At 41.4% G+C, this 17164-nt stretch overlaps 1 protein-coding gene across 5 annotated transcripts in view; it reads left to right on the top strand.

Moving 5' to 3' along the window:
• The window catches only part of IL17REL (interleukin 17 receptor E like), a 68153-nt gene that overhangs the window by 36557 nt on the left and 14432 nt on the right, over positions 1–17164 (top strand). For 3 of the 5 annotated variants that reach the window (XM_090042128.1, XM_090042126.1, XM_090042129.1), the window contains exons 4-9: positions 761–870; positions 3197–3311; positions 5028–5072; positions 10265–10404; positions 11294–11365; positions 14789–14843. In XM_090042128.1, coding sequence (XP_089898254.1) covers positions 761–870; positions 3197–3311; positions 5028–5072; positions 10265–10404; positions 11294–11365; positions 14789–14843 — 537 coding nt within the window. The remainder of the gene's footprint in view (positions 1–760; positions 871–3196; positions 3312–5027; positions 5073–10264; positions 10405–11293; positions 11366–14788; positions 14844–17164) is intronic. The other 2 variants (XM_090042127.1, XM_090042130.1) reach the window with 2 other exon arrangements.

The following is a 17164-nucleotide window of genomic DNA, read 5'->3' as shown; positions in this document are numbered from 1 at the left end:
ATCGTATCAGTCAGGTTCTGTGGAATAGCTTATGCATGCTTTTACAAAAACCCTACGGTGAAATTCTGGTCCCAGTGATATCAGCAGGATTTTTGCCACTGACTTCAGTGGAGCCAAGACTTAACTCCAGATATGTTGTACCCAATAATTTCCCTTATCCAACAAAATCATGGGCCTTTCTATCTTGTGCCTAGCAGCAGTGGGGGGCAGTGGCATGGAGTTGTGTCCCCTGCTGCTGCCCGGTGGGCATGATGTGCCTTGCCATGGTGGCATGGCTGGTGTGGGGCTCCTGGGTGGAGGGCAGGAGGATGGGCAGGCTGCATCCTCCTCTGTCCCCCCCCAGGGTCCACTCAGCTGTGTTCGAGCCATGAATGAGTGAATGAGTTGTATACCATAACCATTTTGAATTAATTTAATCATTGATCTAATCTTCATATTTTGTTAATGGACCTATGTAGACCAAATCTTTCAAACTTCTATCTATTCTATTTATAAGCTTAACTTGAAGTGAATATATGCTACTCATAGGCTTAAAGTAAAGCATATGCCTAAAGGTTTGCAAGATCAGCCCATTCATTTCTAACAATTTATGTTCTGTCTGATATAATTATAAATACTTACGTTTTACATTCAGATGAAGTATATGCATCTTAAATGTAGAATAAAAGACTCTGAATGTACTGTACTTGTTTGCTTTATCTTTTGTTTTTTAAAGACGGTGCAAGTAGACTTTTAAAATCAATTTTATGATTAATTTCAGAAAATATTCGTGGGCTGGAAATTTGTTATCTCTCACTGGACACACAGCAGACCAGTTGCATGAATGTGAGGTTTTCTCGAAAAAAAACCCAGCAGCCTCTTGGAAGGAAGGTAGACTGTGTTTCAGTTGTGTATAAAAATGTTATAAGCCTTTAAGGAAACCCCCCAATGTTCATTATAAACTTATATTTTCTATATCAGACCAGGTGTAGAAAACTGAACATGAAATTTAAATTTCTATAAAGATACAGGAAAACCTGCTTATAGCAAAATATAATTCAAATCTTATCACTTTTTTAACATGTAAACTCTCTTTACCATTTCTTTATCACGGTGGATGAGGTACTACACTCTATAAAGACTAAGTTTATGATCATGCTCTATATATTTTTTTCTTTTGTGCAAGCAATATTGTGGGTGAAATTTTGCACCTTCAGTTATCTACAGGGCACAATGTTATTTGGGCCTATGAGTATGATTTTATGAGTTACTTATTTTTTTCCTTTAGGGTGATTGCAACTGCAAATAAATTATAATGTAAAACTGCTCTTTTAAGTATTTGCACTTACAATTTGCAAGCACCAAAAGCTAGGCTTTAAATCTTTAAGTATATGTTACACTTTATGAAAAACGAGAGATGAATTTTGTCTTTAGTCATTGGTAGGTAGCTAGGTTATTAATACCACAAAAGGGGTTGTTTTTTGTGCCTGTATACAGACCATTTTGGTCACATATAAGAAATGAGGTCTTTTTCTTCTAAATGGTATTTGGCCACTAACACTCCAATAGCATCCTTTGAACATATGCATCTTAGTGCAACACAGAGCTGCTAAACAGCCAGAAATATTGAACTTGGGATAGATTGTAAGTATATCCTTCTGAAAACATATTTATGGATTTTTGGGGGGAAAATTACTTGGAAAATTATGGAATCCTTTTGAATCCACTAGGTAGAGTAGTTACCTCAAGTGATTTTATTTCTCTTGTCTTGGCTCCTACATTATTAACTTACAGAAGAAATTTACATGATTACTGTAAACATCTATTATTAATCCTTATGCTAAAGATTAACATTTAATGAACAAATAATGACCTTTGGGTGATTTCTGATGGAAAAGTCATAATTCATACTGTTGTATGTTTAGCAACCTATCCTAAAAATATATATAGCCAACATAAAGACTTTTCTAGAAGGGAATGTGGGAATTGTTGGCATCAGTGAGCCAAATGGCAAATAAAATGGCATCAGGGAGCAATGGCCATAAACTATTAGAGGATGGTTTCAGGTTGGATGTAAGGAAGGACTTTTTTTATGGTAAGGGTGACCAGAATCTGGAATAGACTTCGCAAGGAGGTGGTGAAGTCCCCAACCTTGGAAGTCTTCAAGAGGAGACTGGACAGGCACCTTGTTGGTATCATTTGATCTCAGCAGTATTTCTGCCCAGAGCAGTGGGGTTGAGCTTGATGATCTTCTGAGGTCCCTTTGAGCCCTTCATTTTTATAATTCTATAGAGCTGGGGTAAAGCTTTTGAAGATACCTAAATGGCTTTGCAGTTTGGCCTCCTAAGTTGCAGAATCATTATGAAAAAGTTAGCACTGGTCATGAAAATAAAAAGTAAAAGGTGTTTCATAGACTCTATCATCAGGGTATTTCTTCCTAACTAAGCATTAGCTTTACTAGGGCTTATAAAATGCAATTTAAATTGGGATTTTTAAAGAGGTCTAATAGAATGGAGGTATCCACTCCCCACTGAAATTCCAAAGGTGATTCCAATCTCAGCCTTAATATTTATCTTCATTTAGCTTTTAAAAGCATTTGATAATTCATGGATATTTGTATCCAGATGAGTGTGGCCATGCAATATGTGGTGCCGCAGACCTGTCTGGTGCCATGCACTGCACATTCAGGTGTTCTCTGTACTGTAAGGTAGCAGGGAGATCCCATGATCAAAAAAAACCATGTGGAAAAAAAAGCGGGATGGCGCATGTGCAGGCAGTGCATGCTGCCCAAAACTGCCATGCTCCAGCTACTGACCAGACTCTGAGCAGCAGTGTAGCCCTGGCTGCAGCTACCTGAGGTCCCCAGGACCCCAGATAAGGCTACTGGCCTCAGACTCCCTTACCCAACCTGGGGTAACCTGCTGTGTGCCAGAAGGTATGTGGCATAGGCGTTCCCTGGGGACAACTTGCCCCCAGGGAAACAAATGTCCATGCTCTTGTGGATGCAGGCATATAAGTGCAACAGTTGATCATTTCTTCAATCAGAAATTGATACTCTTGAAAATCCTTTCTGAAAAAATTCTCTTTGTCATATTGTTTGTCATCAGAAGCTAGTGTAAACCAAAGAGAACCCATGTTTAATCCTGTAATATTCTGTAGTTTGCATGCCTTCTGAAAGTCATACATAAACTTGATTTTACATACATGTTTTGAACAGGTACAAGTACAGTTTAATTGCTTTGAAGTCAAAGCAGCGCAGCACATCTATGTGACTATGAAAACAATACCAAATTACTGTGAAGTAAAGCTGAGTCAGGAATACTATGTTGAAGGTAGGATATTGTCCATAACATGATGTTTTGGTGGTGGGAAAACATTGAGGCCAGGTCCTGTTGTGGGATAAATTCACCTAAATGAAGCCACACCAGTTCAGATATACCCTTTTTATATAAGCTGAAGTTCAATCTGGTCTTTGTGAAACCCAAGATTGATACATGAAAGGGTGTGAAAATCCAGAACTAAAACTGTACCTTCATAACTGCACTTATACCTCTGGCAGCTTGAATGCACAGGTTCAGTCAGGAATCCACTTTTACCTAACTGTTTTGCATATAATTATGCATATAAATTGGAGACTCTAGCACCACATGAGAATTTGGCTTAAAGTCATTTTTTGAGATTCCAACTGAATTCCAATATATGCTTTCAAGGGTAGAATTAGACCTTGGGGGAAACTTTACTGAGAAATTCCAAACAAACATGAAAGCTTTTCTTTACAATTAATTTGTCTTCTACCACTTGCTCCAGTGTATTTGGGTATTATAGTAACAGTTCCAGACTCCCAAATATTTACTATTTTAAAATTTGATAGATGGTATTGCATGGATTAAATTATATGCTGTTACATCTTACTGCGTATGTAAACTCTGGAGTATTCAGCAAGTATTTCAACATCTTATTAAATTACCACATTTGTCATTGTGGCCAGATTTAGACAGTACTCTTTTACTAGTATAAGTGATTGGAAATCAGCCTATCAGAAACAGAAGTTCAGCACACAAAGACTTGTTTAAAAATGGCAGAACCCAGTCTACGATTTGCTCCCACCACCGAAGGGTGAACGTGCTCTGTTCACTACCAATCTACACTATACTGCTTACAGAAAATCTTGTAACTTGGATTGATTCTGCCTCAGGCATTTTAAATATCCGTACCTAGCCTATATGTAAAGTGTACTTTGTGAACTTAAATGGAAAAAAATCCCCCAGCTTTTAGAAAACTTAATATAAAAACACTTTATATGGAAGAAGGAACAAAGAAATACACTGAAGAATTGCTACTGGCAGTATATGGGAAAAAAGAAAACAAAATATGGTTCTAATATTGATTTAGGCACAAAGAGAGGGGAAAATTAAGATTAGGAAACAGATTTGTAATTGTATGGATTAGGTTTAGTCCTCTTTTGAATCAAGCTTTAAAGCACTGAGTTCTGTGTACTTGTTATCTGCCAGGAATTTAACTGGCCTTTATTCCTGGCTAACTTCCTAGCCATTAAATAACATATTATTAAAATAAGCTTGGGGTGGGAGAAATTAACATGGGAAAAGTTCTGAATTACTTATTTCAGATAAATTAATCTGGAAAGCTGTTGGAGATTTATTCAAGGGAGGAATGACTAAAATTATTAATGTGTACGCTGCCTAAAGGGGGTCAGGGTGTGGTTTAGTAGCCCAAATTAGAAATTTATTTAAAGTTTTGATTAGGATATATAGTGGGAAAAAGCTAAACCACTGAGACATCTGCATTACTTCCTGTGAGGTGATCAGTGTATGGGAAAGAAGTATTTGCTGTATGCTGTTTTCCTCTCTGAATTTTTACCGGGTGTAAATCTGTCTTTCAAAACTAGTGAGATGATCCTCAGGAGTACTAGATAAATTTTCTGTTGGGAGGTACTTGGGTATTATGGTGTTGGAAGCTGTAGAGGTAGCTTGTAGAAACATAAATATCTTGTAGGTATATAAATAAATATTCTGTTTTGTATTTTGCAGACTGCAGAAACAATGATGTGGGAAAACATATTCCATCTTGTTCGGGTGAGTTCAACTCCATTGATTTTGTATATTTATGTAGTCTAACAATGCAGGAGAAATATATAGCTTAGAGCTGTCAGTACTTCAAGTAGCTTGTACGCTGATATATTTCCATAGTTCCATAACAGATATGAATAGATACATAAAAATATAAAGATAAAATGAATATATATATCACTATTGCCAGTGCAGTTATTACAGAATTGGCAGAGCTTTGGATATGGTGGAAAACGTAAGTGTTTATGAATACTCGTTTGGAAGGTTTAGCTAACAGATGAAGTAGTTAGTGCCCTGTTTAATATTTAAACTTATAAACACATACATGTAGGTTAGGTCCTATCCATGCATTCTGAGATACTTGTTGCAGCCTGTGTGCATTTCATGAATAATCCTGTAGAAATCAGTCAAATGAACAGGGGCTATTATTGGACTGCTCAAATGTATAAGGCCTACAGGAAAGATTTATATTGAAAGGGACATAGACAACTTAACATACTGTGTTTTCTTTTTAGTAGTTTTTTCATTGCCAACTATTGTTATGAGTAACATCGAAATTATTTAAAACCAAATGAGATTAGGAAACGTTGGCATGTCTTTGTGTTTTCCACCTACTTTTTCAGTTTGAGATCTTAACAGCATTGCAGAGTCAGTTCCTTAATCTGAGTTTTCTTTAATCAGTCTGTTAAGCAACATCCTTTCCTGTTGTCAGTATGAGTCTTTAAACAGCCGGGGGTTTGAGGGGGGGAGGCAATACTGCTCCTCCCCTTGAAGTCTTAAAATAGGTCCATATGATGAGAAAATCTCTTGCATGTTTACATATGATGATGTGCTACATCATTCTATGTTTTTATCTTGGTTACTGCATATTTATAACATAACATTATTATTCCCTGTCTGACATAACCTTTTGTCAGCATAAGTAGATTCAGGATCAGCACCGTACCTAGACTCTTGGCAGCCCTCAGCAAACTTTTAGTATTGGGCCCCCCTTGATAATGATGATGATAATAATAATAATAAAAAAAAATTAAAAATACCATTTTGGGGCCCCCTTTCTGTCCAGGACTCAAGCAGCCACCCAGTTCACCCATGCCTGTGTCTCGTCCTGTCCAGGATTTAGTAAAAGGGAGTGCGGGAGCAGTGACCAACACTGCAGGGATGGTTGTAACTCCACTCCCTGCTTCTCCCCTCCTCTGGCATTGGGCAGACTACTCTGTGGGAGCAGCAGATTGGGACTTGTAAGTTCCTAAAACACCTAAGAATTCCCCTCCTTCTCTTCCATGCTCAGCACCACATCCCTTTCCCTCCCCTCCCATTGTCCCTTCTCCTCCCCCGCCATTGTCTCCATTGTCCCAGGCTGATGCAGGGGTGGGAGCTTCAGAGCTGTGCCTACCCTGCTTCAGGCAGGATCAGCTGAGGATTACATCAGTGATGGTGGCAGGCAGGTTCCCTTTCTCTGAGCCTGCACCAGACTCATGGGGAACACCTGGGGGCACTGGGCAGGGAGGAGGAACCTTCCCACCACTGCTGCTGTCCACAGCTGGAGCAAGGCAGGAGCAGCGATGAAGCTCCTTCTGCTCCCACATCAGCTGGGGACAACAGGAACAGCAGTAGTGGTGAGCCAGGGGGCAAGGGAGATTGGGAATGGTATGTGTTGCTGAGTATGGAGGGAAGCTGCTTTCATGAAGTAGTCTAAACGGAGGGTTAAGTTGCACCCCCACACCTGATCTGCTCCTTCATGTCAGGTTCTGTAAGATCATGGAATCAAAGAATTTATCGTAGTGCCTTTGTCCACTAATGGAGGGACAAGACTTGTAGATAGGCTTACTTCTTATATCACAATGGAAAATTAGTTACATATGGCCAAGTAAATAAAATTGAATACAGATTTAATACAAATTAAGAGTGTCCATTTTTAAGAGTGTCCATTTACCTTATACTTACCTTACTTACCCAGCATGTAATATTTCATGTATGCCTTAAAAAGATAGCGATGGATTTATAAACTGAGTATAATGAGAACAGTCCTGTTTTGAAATCCTTTCTTCTGGAATCTGCCTATTTATTTTCTTCCTTCATGACTCTAAAGGGGAAAAAACAAACCAAAACCAGACCTGCCCTAAGAAATAAAAAGTGTAAACAAACAAACAGCCTGCCCTCCCCCTGCAAATGGAAAACTTGAGTGCTTCTGTGGAGAACATCAATATATTTTAAAATAGTGGCAGCTTTGTAGAGAATGTTTAAGGGGCAGGCAGAATGGATGGATGCCTAACACTGGAAGAACAAGGCTGTAACTTCATGTTTAATAATATAATACAGCAAGGCAGAAAACAGGATAGAGTTACATCTTGGACTAACTAATTCAGAGGTGTATTAACTTTTGTAAGCAACAGTTCACTTCTCCAGGTGGTGTAAAAGGACTTCCAGGGAGCAGGCATTCAAATAGAAAGAGTGAATTAAAATGCAAAGGACAAGGAAAAGAGGGGAAAGGGGGAGGGCCACTTCTGAGAGAGGCAAACAGCAGTAAAGCCACAGGGATATAGGGGTCATACAAGATAATCCAGATAATACACTAAGAAACCATAGTCTCCATTTGGACTGTACTTAACACAATCTGTGGATGATCTCTTGTTCAGTAATTTCATGATCACTGTAGTTTTTAAAGCCTGATTGTTTAAAAACAGCTACTTCAAGGTCTGTGATAGAACATCCAGGAAGGCTGAAGAGTTCTGACACAGGCTTTCGGGAACTGACGTCAGATTGGTGTCCTGTCCATTCCTTCTTTTCATAGAATTGTAGAATCATAGAGAAGTAGGGCTGGAAGGGACCTCCAACCTTCTGTCTGAGGCAAGATCATCTGTATTCAAACCATTCTATACAAATCCTAACCTCTTAGCAAAACCACACAGTCAACTATGACACACAACCCAAGACATAACACCCTAGCCTGCCACGGGTAAAGCAGGGGAACCACAGCAGCCAACATCCTGCCACTATTAAGGCTGTTAAAAAATGTGCTCAAGAGATCTTAGGAAGAGGGCCATGCCCCCTGCTACAGAGAAAGGCAACCCCTCCCCCCGCCGTCCATACTGATTTGACCATATACTGTGATCAGTCTGACCCTGAGTGAAGGGACAAGTGCAGAAAGAAATCCTAGCTAAACCACTCTAGACCGATTTTACAGAAAAGGCCTGGACACATGATACATTTGCATTAGTACAAGTAACTGCTACTTAGACTGTCATATAAAAAGAAGTGGTCATTCACTGGACAACCCTACTCCTGTGTAACTTACTTGATTCTGGTGTAGATCTATTCTGAGAAAATCAGAAGTAGTACTACGCTAATGTTGGTTAAATTGATTTAATTGTTGTGTGTCCAGAGCTCACTCAAGATAGCCATTTGATAAGGGCAAACAGACTCTTATCTGTTCCCCTTCTACTTAGAGGCAAGACACTATCAGAGAACCTACAGCGATGAAGGGATAGGTTCACATTTATCTGCTTTAGTTACTGGTGGTAATTTAAAGTAATGTACAAAGTTGATGCAAGTTACATTGATGTAAAGGTGAAGTTACATGTTACACTTAGACCATAGTCAATCTATGGAATATTAAGTAGTGTTAAAGGAAGATGATACTGTGAGCAGTTGTACATTAAGGGTTAATACCTTTCCTTGCTTGCACAGTTCTGACTTGTTGCTAGAGGGCTGGTGAGCAGGAGTATGGCTAGGAGTCAGGGCACTTGGGGTCTGTCCCTGCTGTGGTTGGGGCGGGGGGACCTGGGAGCAGTGCATCTTGAGATGCTGGAGGACTACATAGTGCTCATTTTATCTCCGTGCAGTAGACTGAAGTTACCCTAACATGAACTAGGTAGCATGGCCCAGAGTTAACCCTGGCTTGAAGTGGTTTAATTTTGAGATGCTCAGAAGGCACTTAGAAAAGTTAATGAGTTTAACATGGAGACACTCACATTTTAAGGTCCCTCAGTATGGTGTAAGTGTAACTTCACCATAGTAAGTAGATACTATGAAGAAGTAAACTGGGGAATGGAGTGTTAACAAATTTGCCCAAAATGAAATTTTTCCAAGACCATGTAAGGTCTGGGGACAGAAATGAGAAATCTTAACTGTAACTCCCTCCCCCCATCCCACAATACTTCTGCTCTGGTAAGGTTAGTGTTACCTTATACTTACCTTATCTTATCAGTTTCTGTGCTTTTCTTTATGCAGGATCATTAATAAAAGCCGTGTGAAGTTACAGAAGTTGTTGAATCAAAGAGTGTAATCTATAACTTCACCCTTTATAAGTGTGCCATGTGTCTGGATCTTTAGATTGAAAATTAACCAGCCAAACAGTTAGCCATCCTGCTACCTGAATATTTGGCAATAAATGATAAAATCTGTTATTGGCCTAAGTGTTAACTGCACATATTTTCTATTAACACTTCTCACCACAGAATAATTAGTTTGGGGAACTAAGGTGAAAAACACTTACCTTGATTCTTCAAATTTTAGAAATTTGAGCCCTATTAAGTATAGTTAATATTGTCCTGTCTAAGAATTAAACTAGATACTTTTGTACTTATACTGAAGTTTCTTAAAGGAAGAAGATATTTATGTAGACATAACTGTGCATAGAATAAAATCAAATATCATACATGGGAATTTATAATATTGCAGAGATTAGGCCTTGAAATTCAGCTTTGTGGTATATCCGGTCATGATTATAGAAAATAAAGTAGTGATCATAATTAATCTGTATATTTCTACAATAACCATATCATAAATGTCAGCCTGGAAGAAGTAGTATGGTCTTGCAGCTGTGATGATCAAAGGGGTATACGAGGAGTAAGATTCGTGTGGGGAGGTAGAATCTTTTACTGGATCAAATTTGTAATCAGGTGACATGTTAGACAAGATTTCAGGCACAAAATACGCTCAGCTCTGGAAAAGGAGCAAATACTTCCCAATTCCTCATCTTTTTTATCAGCACGATGGGGTTAAACAAAAGCAATTGTTCTAACTATATTTAGGTTTGGCTGTCTGCCGAAGTTGGTAGGATAAAAGATATGACCTCACAATATGATAAAAGATAGGACTTCACGAGTCTCCCTTCTCACAGTGTTGATTCACAAAAGAAACAAAGAACCTTTAAAAATACAGTGAAATAATTCCATATTTTTTTCTTATCTCAGCAGGGAAGTTGGATTACAGTGTGGACAGGGCAAAGAAAGTCATATCTGTGAATATATCCCATTTTCCTGGAGACCAGGACTATTATGTTCGCTTATGTCACAAATGGTTTATTTGTGAAGATGCAGGGGCATTGGCTCGGGTAAGACATTTATTACAGGCTGAAAGAGTAGGTTGAATTCACTGAGTGACTCATAGTACTCTGGAGGGTAGGACTAGGATTTAGAATGACCTGAATAAACTGGGAAATGGTCTGCAATCAACCAGATGAAATTCAGCGAGGACAAGTGCAAAGTTCTGCACTTGAGACAAAATAATTGCATGCATAAATAATTACATGTACAAAGACAGATAGGGGAATTACTGGCTGGGCTGAGGTTGAAGATTTATGAGGAAACCTTGAAAGAGCTAGCATTATTTAGTCTGCATAAGACAAGACTGAGTGGGGATTTGATAATGGTCTTCATATACCTGAAAGGTGATTATAGAGAGGATGAAAATGGGTTTTTCTTTGTGGCCATAGGGGGCAGTATTAGGAGTAATGGCCTCAAGCTGCAGCAGAGGAAACTTAGGTTGGCGATTAAGAGGAATTTTCTCCCTATGAGGGTGCTCAAGCATGGGACCAGGCTGCCTAGAGAAGTTGTGGAATCTCCATCCTTAGAAATTTTCAGGAACAGGTGGGATAGACTCTTGGGTGGGATGATTCAGTCAGGGATGATCCTGCAGGGGGCTTGACTAGATGATATTGAGAGGTTCCTTCCAGCCCTACTTTCCTATGATTCAGAGGAGTAAAATTACTTAGGTGCCTGAGAAAAATAAGGGTTTTCTCTGCTGATTTTTTTGTTATTGAACCAACTATATAACTGGGAGAAATGTTAGACAAACTTTTGGGCACAAAGTGCCTTTCATTAGGCCAGGAAAGAGGCCTACTTTCAGATATGATTATTGGTTAAATACACCCCATAATTTTTATGCAATTTTGTTAATAGGTAGCAGATATACTGGCTTCACCAGCCTCTCTTTCATTTCAGATAAAAGGGAAGGAGTCTTTGAAATCAATTTCTTTGCAGTACTCCAAGTTACTGCCTTGTCTCTGCATTGAGGTAAAGTATTCTGATGCCTTTCAGCATACAGTTGGCTTAGAACAATTACGCCAAAGGTGCAGAAGGCGTCTGTGACTTGTTTTCTAAGTAGGAGTGCACCAATAGAGATTTTTGGGGCCAGTACCGATGGTTGATTTTTAACAAGCCATGTTGGCTGGTACTGATCTAATTCCAATATGCAGCTCCACAGCATGGAGAGTGGCATCTGGCTGGTAAGTCTATTCTGGGGGAGGGGGTAGGGGGAAGGAAGGGGCGTGGGAGGAGGCAAATAGAGTCCCCCATGGTGAGGAGGGAGTGGGGCTGGGTTGGGTGGGGCACAGGACAGAGCTGTGGCTCATCTGGGTGATGAAGGGGGGTGGCTCCTGCTGCTGTGTGCACACTGGGAGAGCTGGAGGTGGGGTATGTCCCCAGATCTGTGCATGGGGTGGGGCAGGCTGCCACTGTGGCCTGGGGCCACAGCTGTGCTGGGCTCTTCCCAGTGGGGGGGTTGGGCCAGGCTGTGCTTGGGGCAGGTGGTGGTGCTGCTGGGAGTGGGGGCTACGGTGAATTCTGGGGTGGCTGCAGCCTGCCCCACCTTCCCCTCCCAGTGCCACTGCTGCCTATCCCAAGTGCAGCCCAGCCCAGCCCCCCCCAGCCCCCCCACCAGGAAGAGCCTTGCACAGCCCTGACCCCAGCCCACAGTGGCAGGCGACCTTGCCCTGTGCATAAATCCAGGGGCACACCCCTCCCCATGCCCTCCCAGGGTGCGTGCAGCAGAGAGAGCTGGCCCCACCTCCCTGTGCCCCCTGGATGGAGTGTACACCACCCTACCCAGGCTGGGCAGCCCCAGCCCCAGCCCCAGCCCCACTCCCTCCCTCACTGCAGGGGCCTAGATCTGCCCCCCACACCCCTTTCCTCCCTCCTTGCCTCTTTACCCACAACAGACTTACCAGCCAGACCCAGCTGTTCTTGACACTGTGGGGCTGTGCTCCCCACTGATTGCAGATACTCTCAATTTTCCTCATATCGGTGTCAATCTAATATGGGACCAATGTATTGGTGCACCTCTAATTCTAAGCAATAGAGGAAACAAATGAGAGGGAAGGGCTTCAGATTTAACTGGATGAACAACTTCCATTAAAAAGAAAAAGCAGCAAACATACCAAATAAAAAAAAGATTGACCAGCAAACGAAGTTATGTCTTAGAGATCATGAAGTATAGAGGTAAAGTGAGAATTGCCAAAAGTCAAGCTGATTTACATCTTGCAAAGGAAGTTAAAACAAATGGGAAAAAGAAAAGGCCCTTCAGAACTATAAATAAAAGGAGAAGAATGAAAGAAATGTGAGCAAAGGGTAGAGTTTAAAGATAAACTCCCAGAAGTATGGCCTCAAAGTTAAATTAATTCTGTGCCTCACTTTTCAGTAAGGATAATGATGTTGAATGTGGTAGTAAAAGCAAGAGGGTTGATGAGAATTATGTGTGGACATAGGAACGACTGTCCAAATTGGAACCAACTTCCTGAGAGCCTAATGTACTCAGAGCTGGGGGGAATGGTATGTATCTATTTCAGAATATTTAAAGAACTGGCAGATGAAATGACTTGTCTGGTGGCAAGGTTTTTTTACTAAATCTATCTAGTTGGGGTTGGGGAGGGATGAGGCATGTACTGTACAACTGGAAAATGCCAAACCTTGAGATTAAGAAAGGGAAAAAAGAAGTAAGAAAAGGCCTGTTAGTCTGATCTCAGTAGTACATTAGACTTTAGAACAGATTTTGAGGTAAGGAAAATGAAAAGCTTGAAGAAAAATGAAAAATGGGATAAAATCCCATCAAGGGGAAATTGTGCCAGCCTACCCTAATATTCCAAGTAAGGGGAATATAGTTGTTCTAGTATATAAGATGTAGATGTCTGGATATCTAGAAATAAGTGATTTGATGGCATTTGGGAAGTTAATAGAGGAGATGGAAAAGATGGGGCTTAGAACAAAATACAATGGGTTGTAATTACAGAGGAAGAATTGGGCTGGAGAAAAGTTACTAGAGGCATTCCTGAAGGATTGTTCTTGGGACTGATCTTATGTAGTAATGAGGTATTATCAATACAGGAGAAAATTGAAGTATCACACAAGAAAGACTGGATAACTTGAGTACTAGGGTTATAGAAATGGGATAATATTTGCAACTATAAAGTGTGAAGTTGGCAGCTGGGGCAATATGAGGGCGTGTTGCTACAGTACTGCTCCCCTGAACTCCATCCCTTCTAGTCACCTGCTCCCAGCTTCTCAGAACCAGGCACAAGGGTTTTCTATCACCCAGTCTGCAAGCTTGCCTCTCTGTAGCCTGTCTCCCTACAAGCAGGCCCACAGCTCTGCTTCTCTATGAGCTGCCTGTCTGCACTGACTCAGCCCCTTATTTCTGCTGCCTAGCCCAGCTCTCGGTAACAGAGGCTACTGATTCTCCCAATTCATCAGCAGCCTGCTCAGCTCTGCTGCAGCTGTTATTTAACATCCTACTTGGAGCCCAGCCCTTGTAACCTATTTTTTTCTTCAGTTGCTCAAGGTAGTGACCTGTAGCTTCTCTGCAGCTTTGCTCTTTCTTTATTCAAGTACAGGGGTTAGGGACCCCACTTATAGGGGGTGAGCATTACTAATGGACAAGATCTAATTTATATTAAGAGCAATGTTAGCACAATAAAAATGAGTACACATGGTTATGAATAAATTTAGACTGGAATTTAGATGGGGGTTTCAGTGAGCACGCTTAGGGAACAGCCCATAAAAGAACCGGGGTAGAACAACCAGTTGTTAAATTGTGCTTAATAAATTTGTAAAAGAAATTATGATGCAGTGGTCTGCTGTAGCAGGGGACCAGATTTAGTGACCTTCTAATTACCTTAAGTCTTATGTCCTATGCTCCCATATCCCAGCCTGGGACGTAGGAGGACATAACAGCAACACTAGTTCTGTCAGTGTCTTTACAGTAAATTGTATAATGTGAGTGGCCAAAGCCTGAGGAGTGTTGAGCTAATCTATGGGAACTGGGACTGCTCCTGTTGGTGTTCAGTTTGAAGATTCTGAACCTGCTGCCTAAATAATGAAGCCATTGCCCTACTTAATGGCATCATCTTCAATGGAAAATGGACTGGCATTCAATATTTTAAAATCAATATTACACATTAGAAAAAATATTGTGTCATTCCAGGAATTTACAGATTGATACTATTGTAGTGAAATACAAATTATAATATCAAGTACACTCAATGAAAATCAAACACACAGTGATACATTATATAAAGGAAAATAGCCCAAAAAAAATCAACAGTTGTTTTTCATGGGGTGGTGGGTGCTGCGTGCTTTGTCTTTGGATCTTTCAGTGAGAAATTTAAAAAATAGCTGATGTGTGGGTGCCAATGACCTATCTAATGGTATCTCTTTGGGTTGTAGGGCTGGGAAGCAGTTCCAGATGCAAGGAGGATACAACTTTGCCCTTTTAAAAATGGCAAGTAGAATGTTTATGAGCCAGTTCTTGAAAAAATACTATCATCATATCTTATTTGAAATGTATTTATAGCTAAGATGAAACCATTCAGACTGCAATATTTCTGGAGGTTACTGCTTTTATTTGTAATGCAGAAAATCTTTTAATAAGGTTGTAATTCATTAACTTAATTAGAGCGTTACTAACATAAATACTTTTCATAAAATAATTCCTTACAGGCATTGTGTTTGCACCAGTACCAATGCAGTATAACTTTGCTGACATCAAATAATTTTTTTCTATTCAACTAATGGTTTTTCTTAATTCTAATGCAAGAAAGCCAGAAGAAAGCAATCCTATGAAGCTTGCCTTTCGAAGGGATTATGAAGGAATGGCAGTTAAAGCCAGACTTGAAGGAGGGGCCTGACAGAAAAAGGAGAAGGAGGTTGTTGCAAATTTAAAGAATTCACAAAGAAAGACAAGTAATTTTGTGTGCGAACTGCTGACAGGAAGGAATAGAGATTAGAGCTGGAATAGGAGATGAAATGAAAATGGAAGTGAACATGGGCAGCCTGAATCTCATGCAGTCATAAAAGGAAACCAGTGGAAACATCTGCAGACAGTGAGCTAGCTTGAAAACCTGTTATTTATTGGGCAGTTATTCACACAAGTGATTCCATCAAAGTCATAATCTGGCCTGAGGTGACAGATGAAAATGACATTTTGCACATTATGCAGATTTTCACTATCTGGTGTGATGAGAGGCATATCAAATAGATAGGCAGCAGTAAACCCCTCAGGTTTTTTTAATTGCATTTAGTTTAGGGTTGACCACACATCCTGGCCTGGCTGGGCAGTTCTGGATTTCATAGGCCATCCTGGTGTCCCAGCTAGTTGGCCAGAATTGAACCAAAAGTCCCAGATTGGTGGTGCTACCTGTCCTGCACGTGCCCAGCCCAGCTCCTCCAGAGCAGTGGCTGAAGGCTGGTGGGGACAGGCTGGGCTGAGCACTGCTCCTCCTGCCTGGGGTTGGGATCAGCTGGGGCAGGGTGAGGCTGGCTGGGGGAGGGGACTGGGGCTAGGGTCAAGGCCAGAACTAGGGCTTGGCACCTGCATGGAGTGAGCTGGGATGGTCACCCACAAGCAGCATCCTCATGCCCTGGTTCTGTGGCTGCTGCCAAGGCCTAGGCTGTGCATGGTGGCCCAAGGCGGCTGCTGGCGAAGAGTGGGCTGGTGGACCCTGGGGACACCCCACAGGGGTTGCTCCCAGCCATGTCCAGCCTCTGTGCATGGGGATGGAGCCTGGCTACGGTCTCCATGCTGTCCTGCCCCTCCCCATTCCACCATCAGGGTTCCTGGGAGCTGCAGGGTCACGGATGTATGTGTGTGTGCCTGTGCTTATGTTTGTGGCTGTGTGTGTCACAAGCCTGGGCATGCTGCAGCTCCTGCCCTCCATGGGTGCTGAGGAGCCCCAGCCCAGAGCTGTGTCTGTGTGGAGCGAGACATCATCCACCTTAGGGTGAGTGCCCTGTATTCAACTCCAGTGCTGCAGGGGGGAGGCCGAGTCTCTGTGGGTTGCTGCAGTGCATGGCTGCTTTCTGGGCATAGCCCGGTGGCCCTGGGAGCTTCATTAGGGCTCAGCCTCCACCCACCTCACTCCCTGCAGTGCCAACAGCTCCTTTCTGCAGGTACAGCTTATACAGTGCTTTGGGATTCCTGCCTTTTCTTGTAGTGACTGTGGGGGCGGGGGCGGGGGGGGGGGGGGGGGGAGGGAAGCTGGTGTGTGTGTGTTGCCTCCCATCCCAGATGTCCTTCAAAATAATATGGTCACCCTAATTCAACCCATGTCAGTAAGCCATCCTTTCACCTTGGGCCTTGGCAAAAAAATTCATTAAGGGATTCGAGAATTTATTTTTTAAAGAACAATGCAGGCAATTAGAAATGGCAACCGATAACAGTTTATCCAACTATTAAACTGACATATGTGCTCTCTTTGGAATTTATTTCATGCTATGGCTGGGCTGATATGTTAAAATAGAGGCAAGCGCTGTTCTAATTAGCCCTTTGAGTTCTGATTTATTCTGTTGTGGCTGAAACTAGCATTTGTAACACCACAATCACTTTTACAGCTGAGTGTGACATGACTAAAGGAAAAGGCAAGGAGGATGCCCTTTATAAAAGAGGTTTCATGTGAATACAGTTTTTAGAGCTTGATTTTCCCCTGAGGCTGCAAATAACAACTACAACCGATACCTTTGTATTAAGCCAGGCTGGAGAAGTGAATGCAGAATCTTTATTTTTTTTAAACACTAGTGTGTCACTTTTCCATCCCAGTCATCTCA

Source organism: Crocodylus siamensis, chromosome 4 (genome assembly GCF_052110815.1).
Source record: "Crocodylus siamensis isolate JL-2025a chromosome 4, ASM5211081v1, whole genome shotgun sequence".
Classification (NCBI taxonomy): domain Eukaryota; kingdom Metazoa; phylum Chordata; order Crocodylia; family Crocodylidae; genus Crocodylus; species Crocodylus siamensis.
This window is presented reverse-complemented; position numbering and strand designations above follow the sequence as displayed.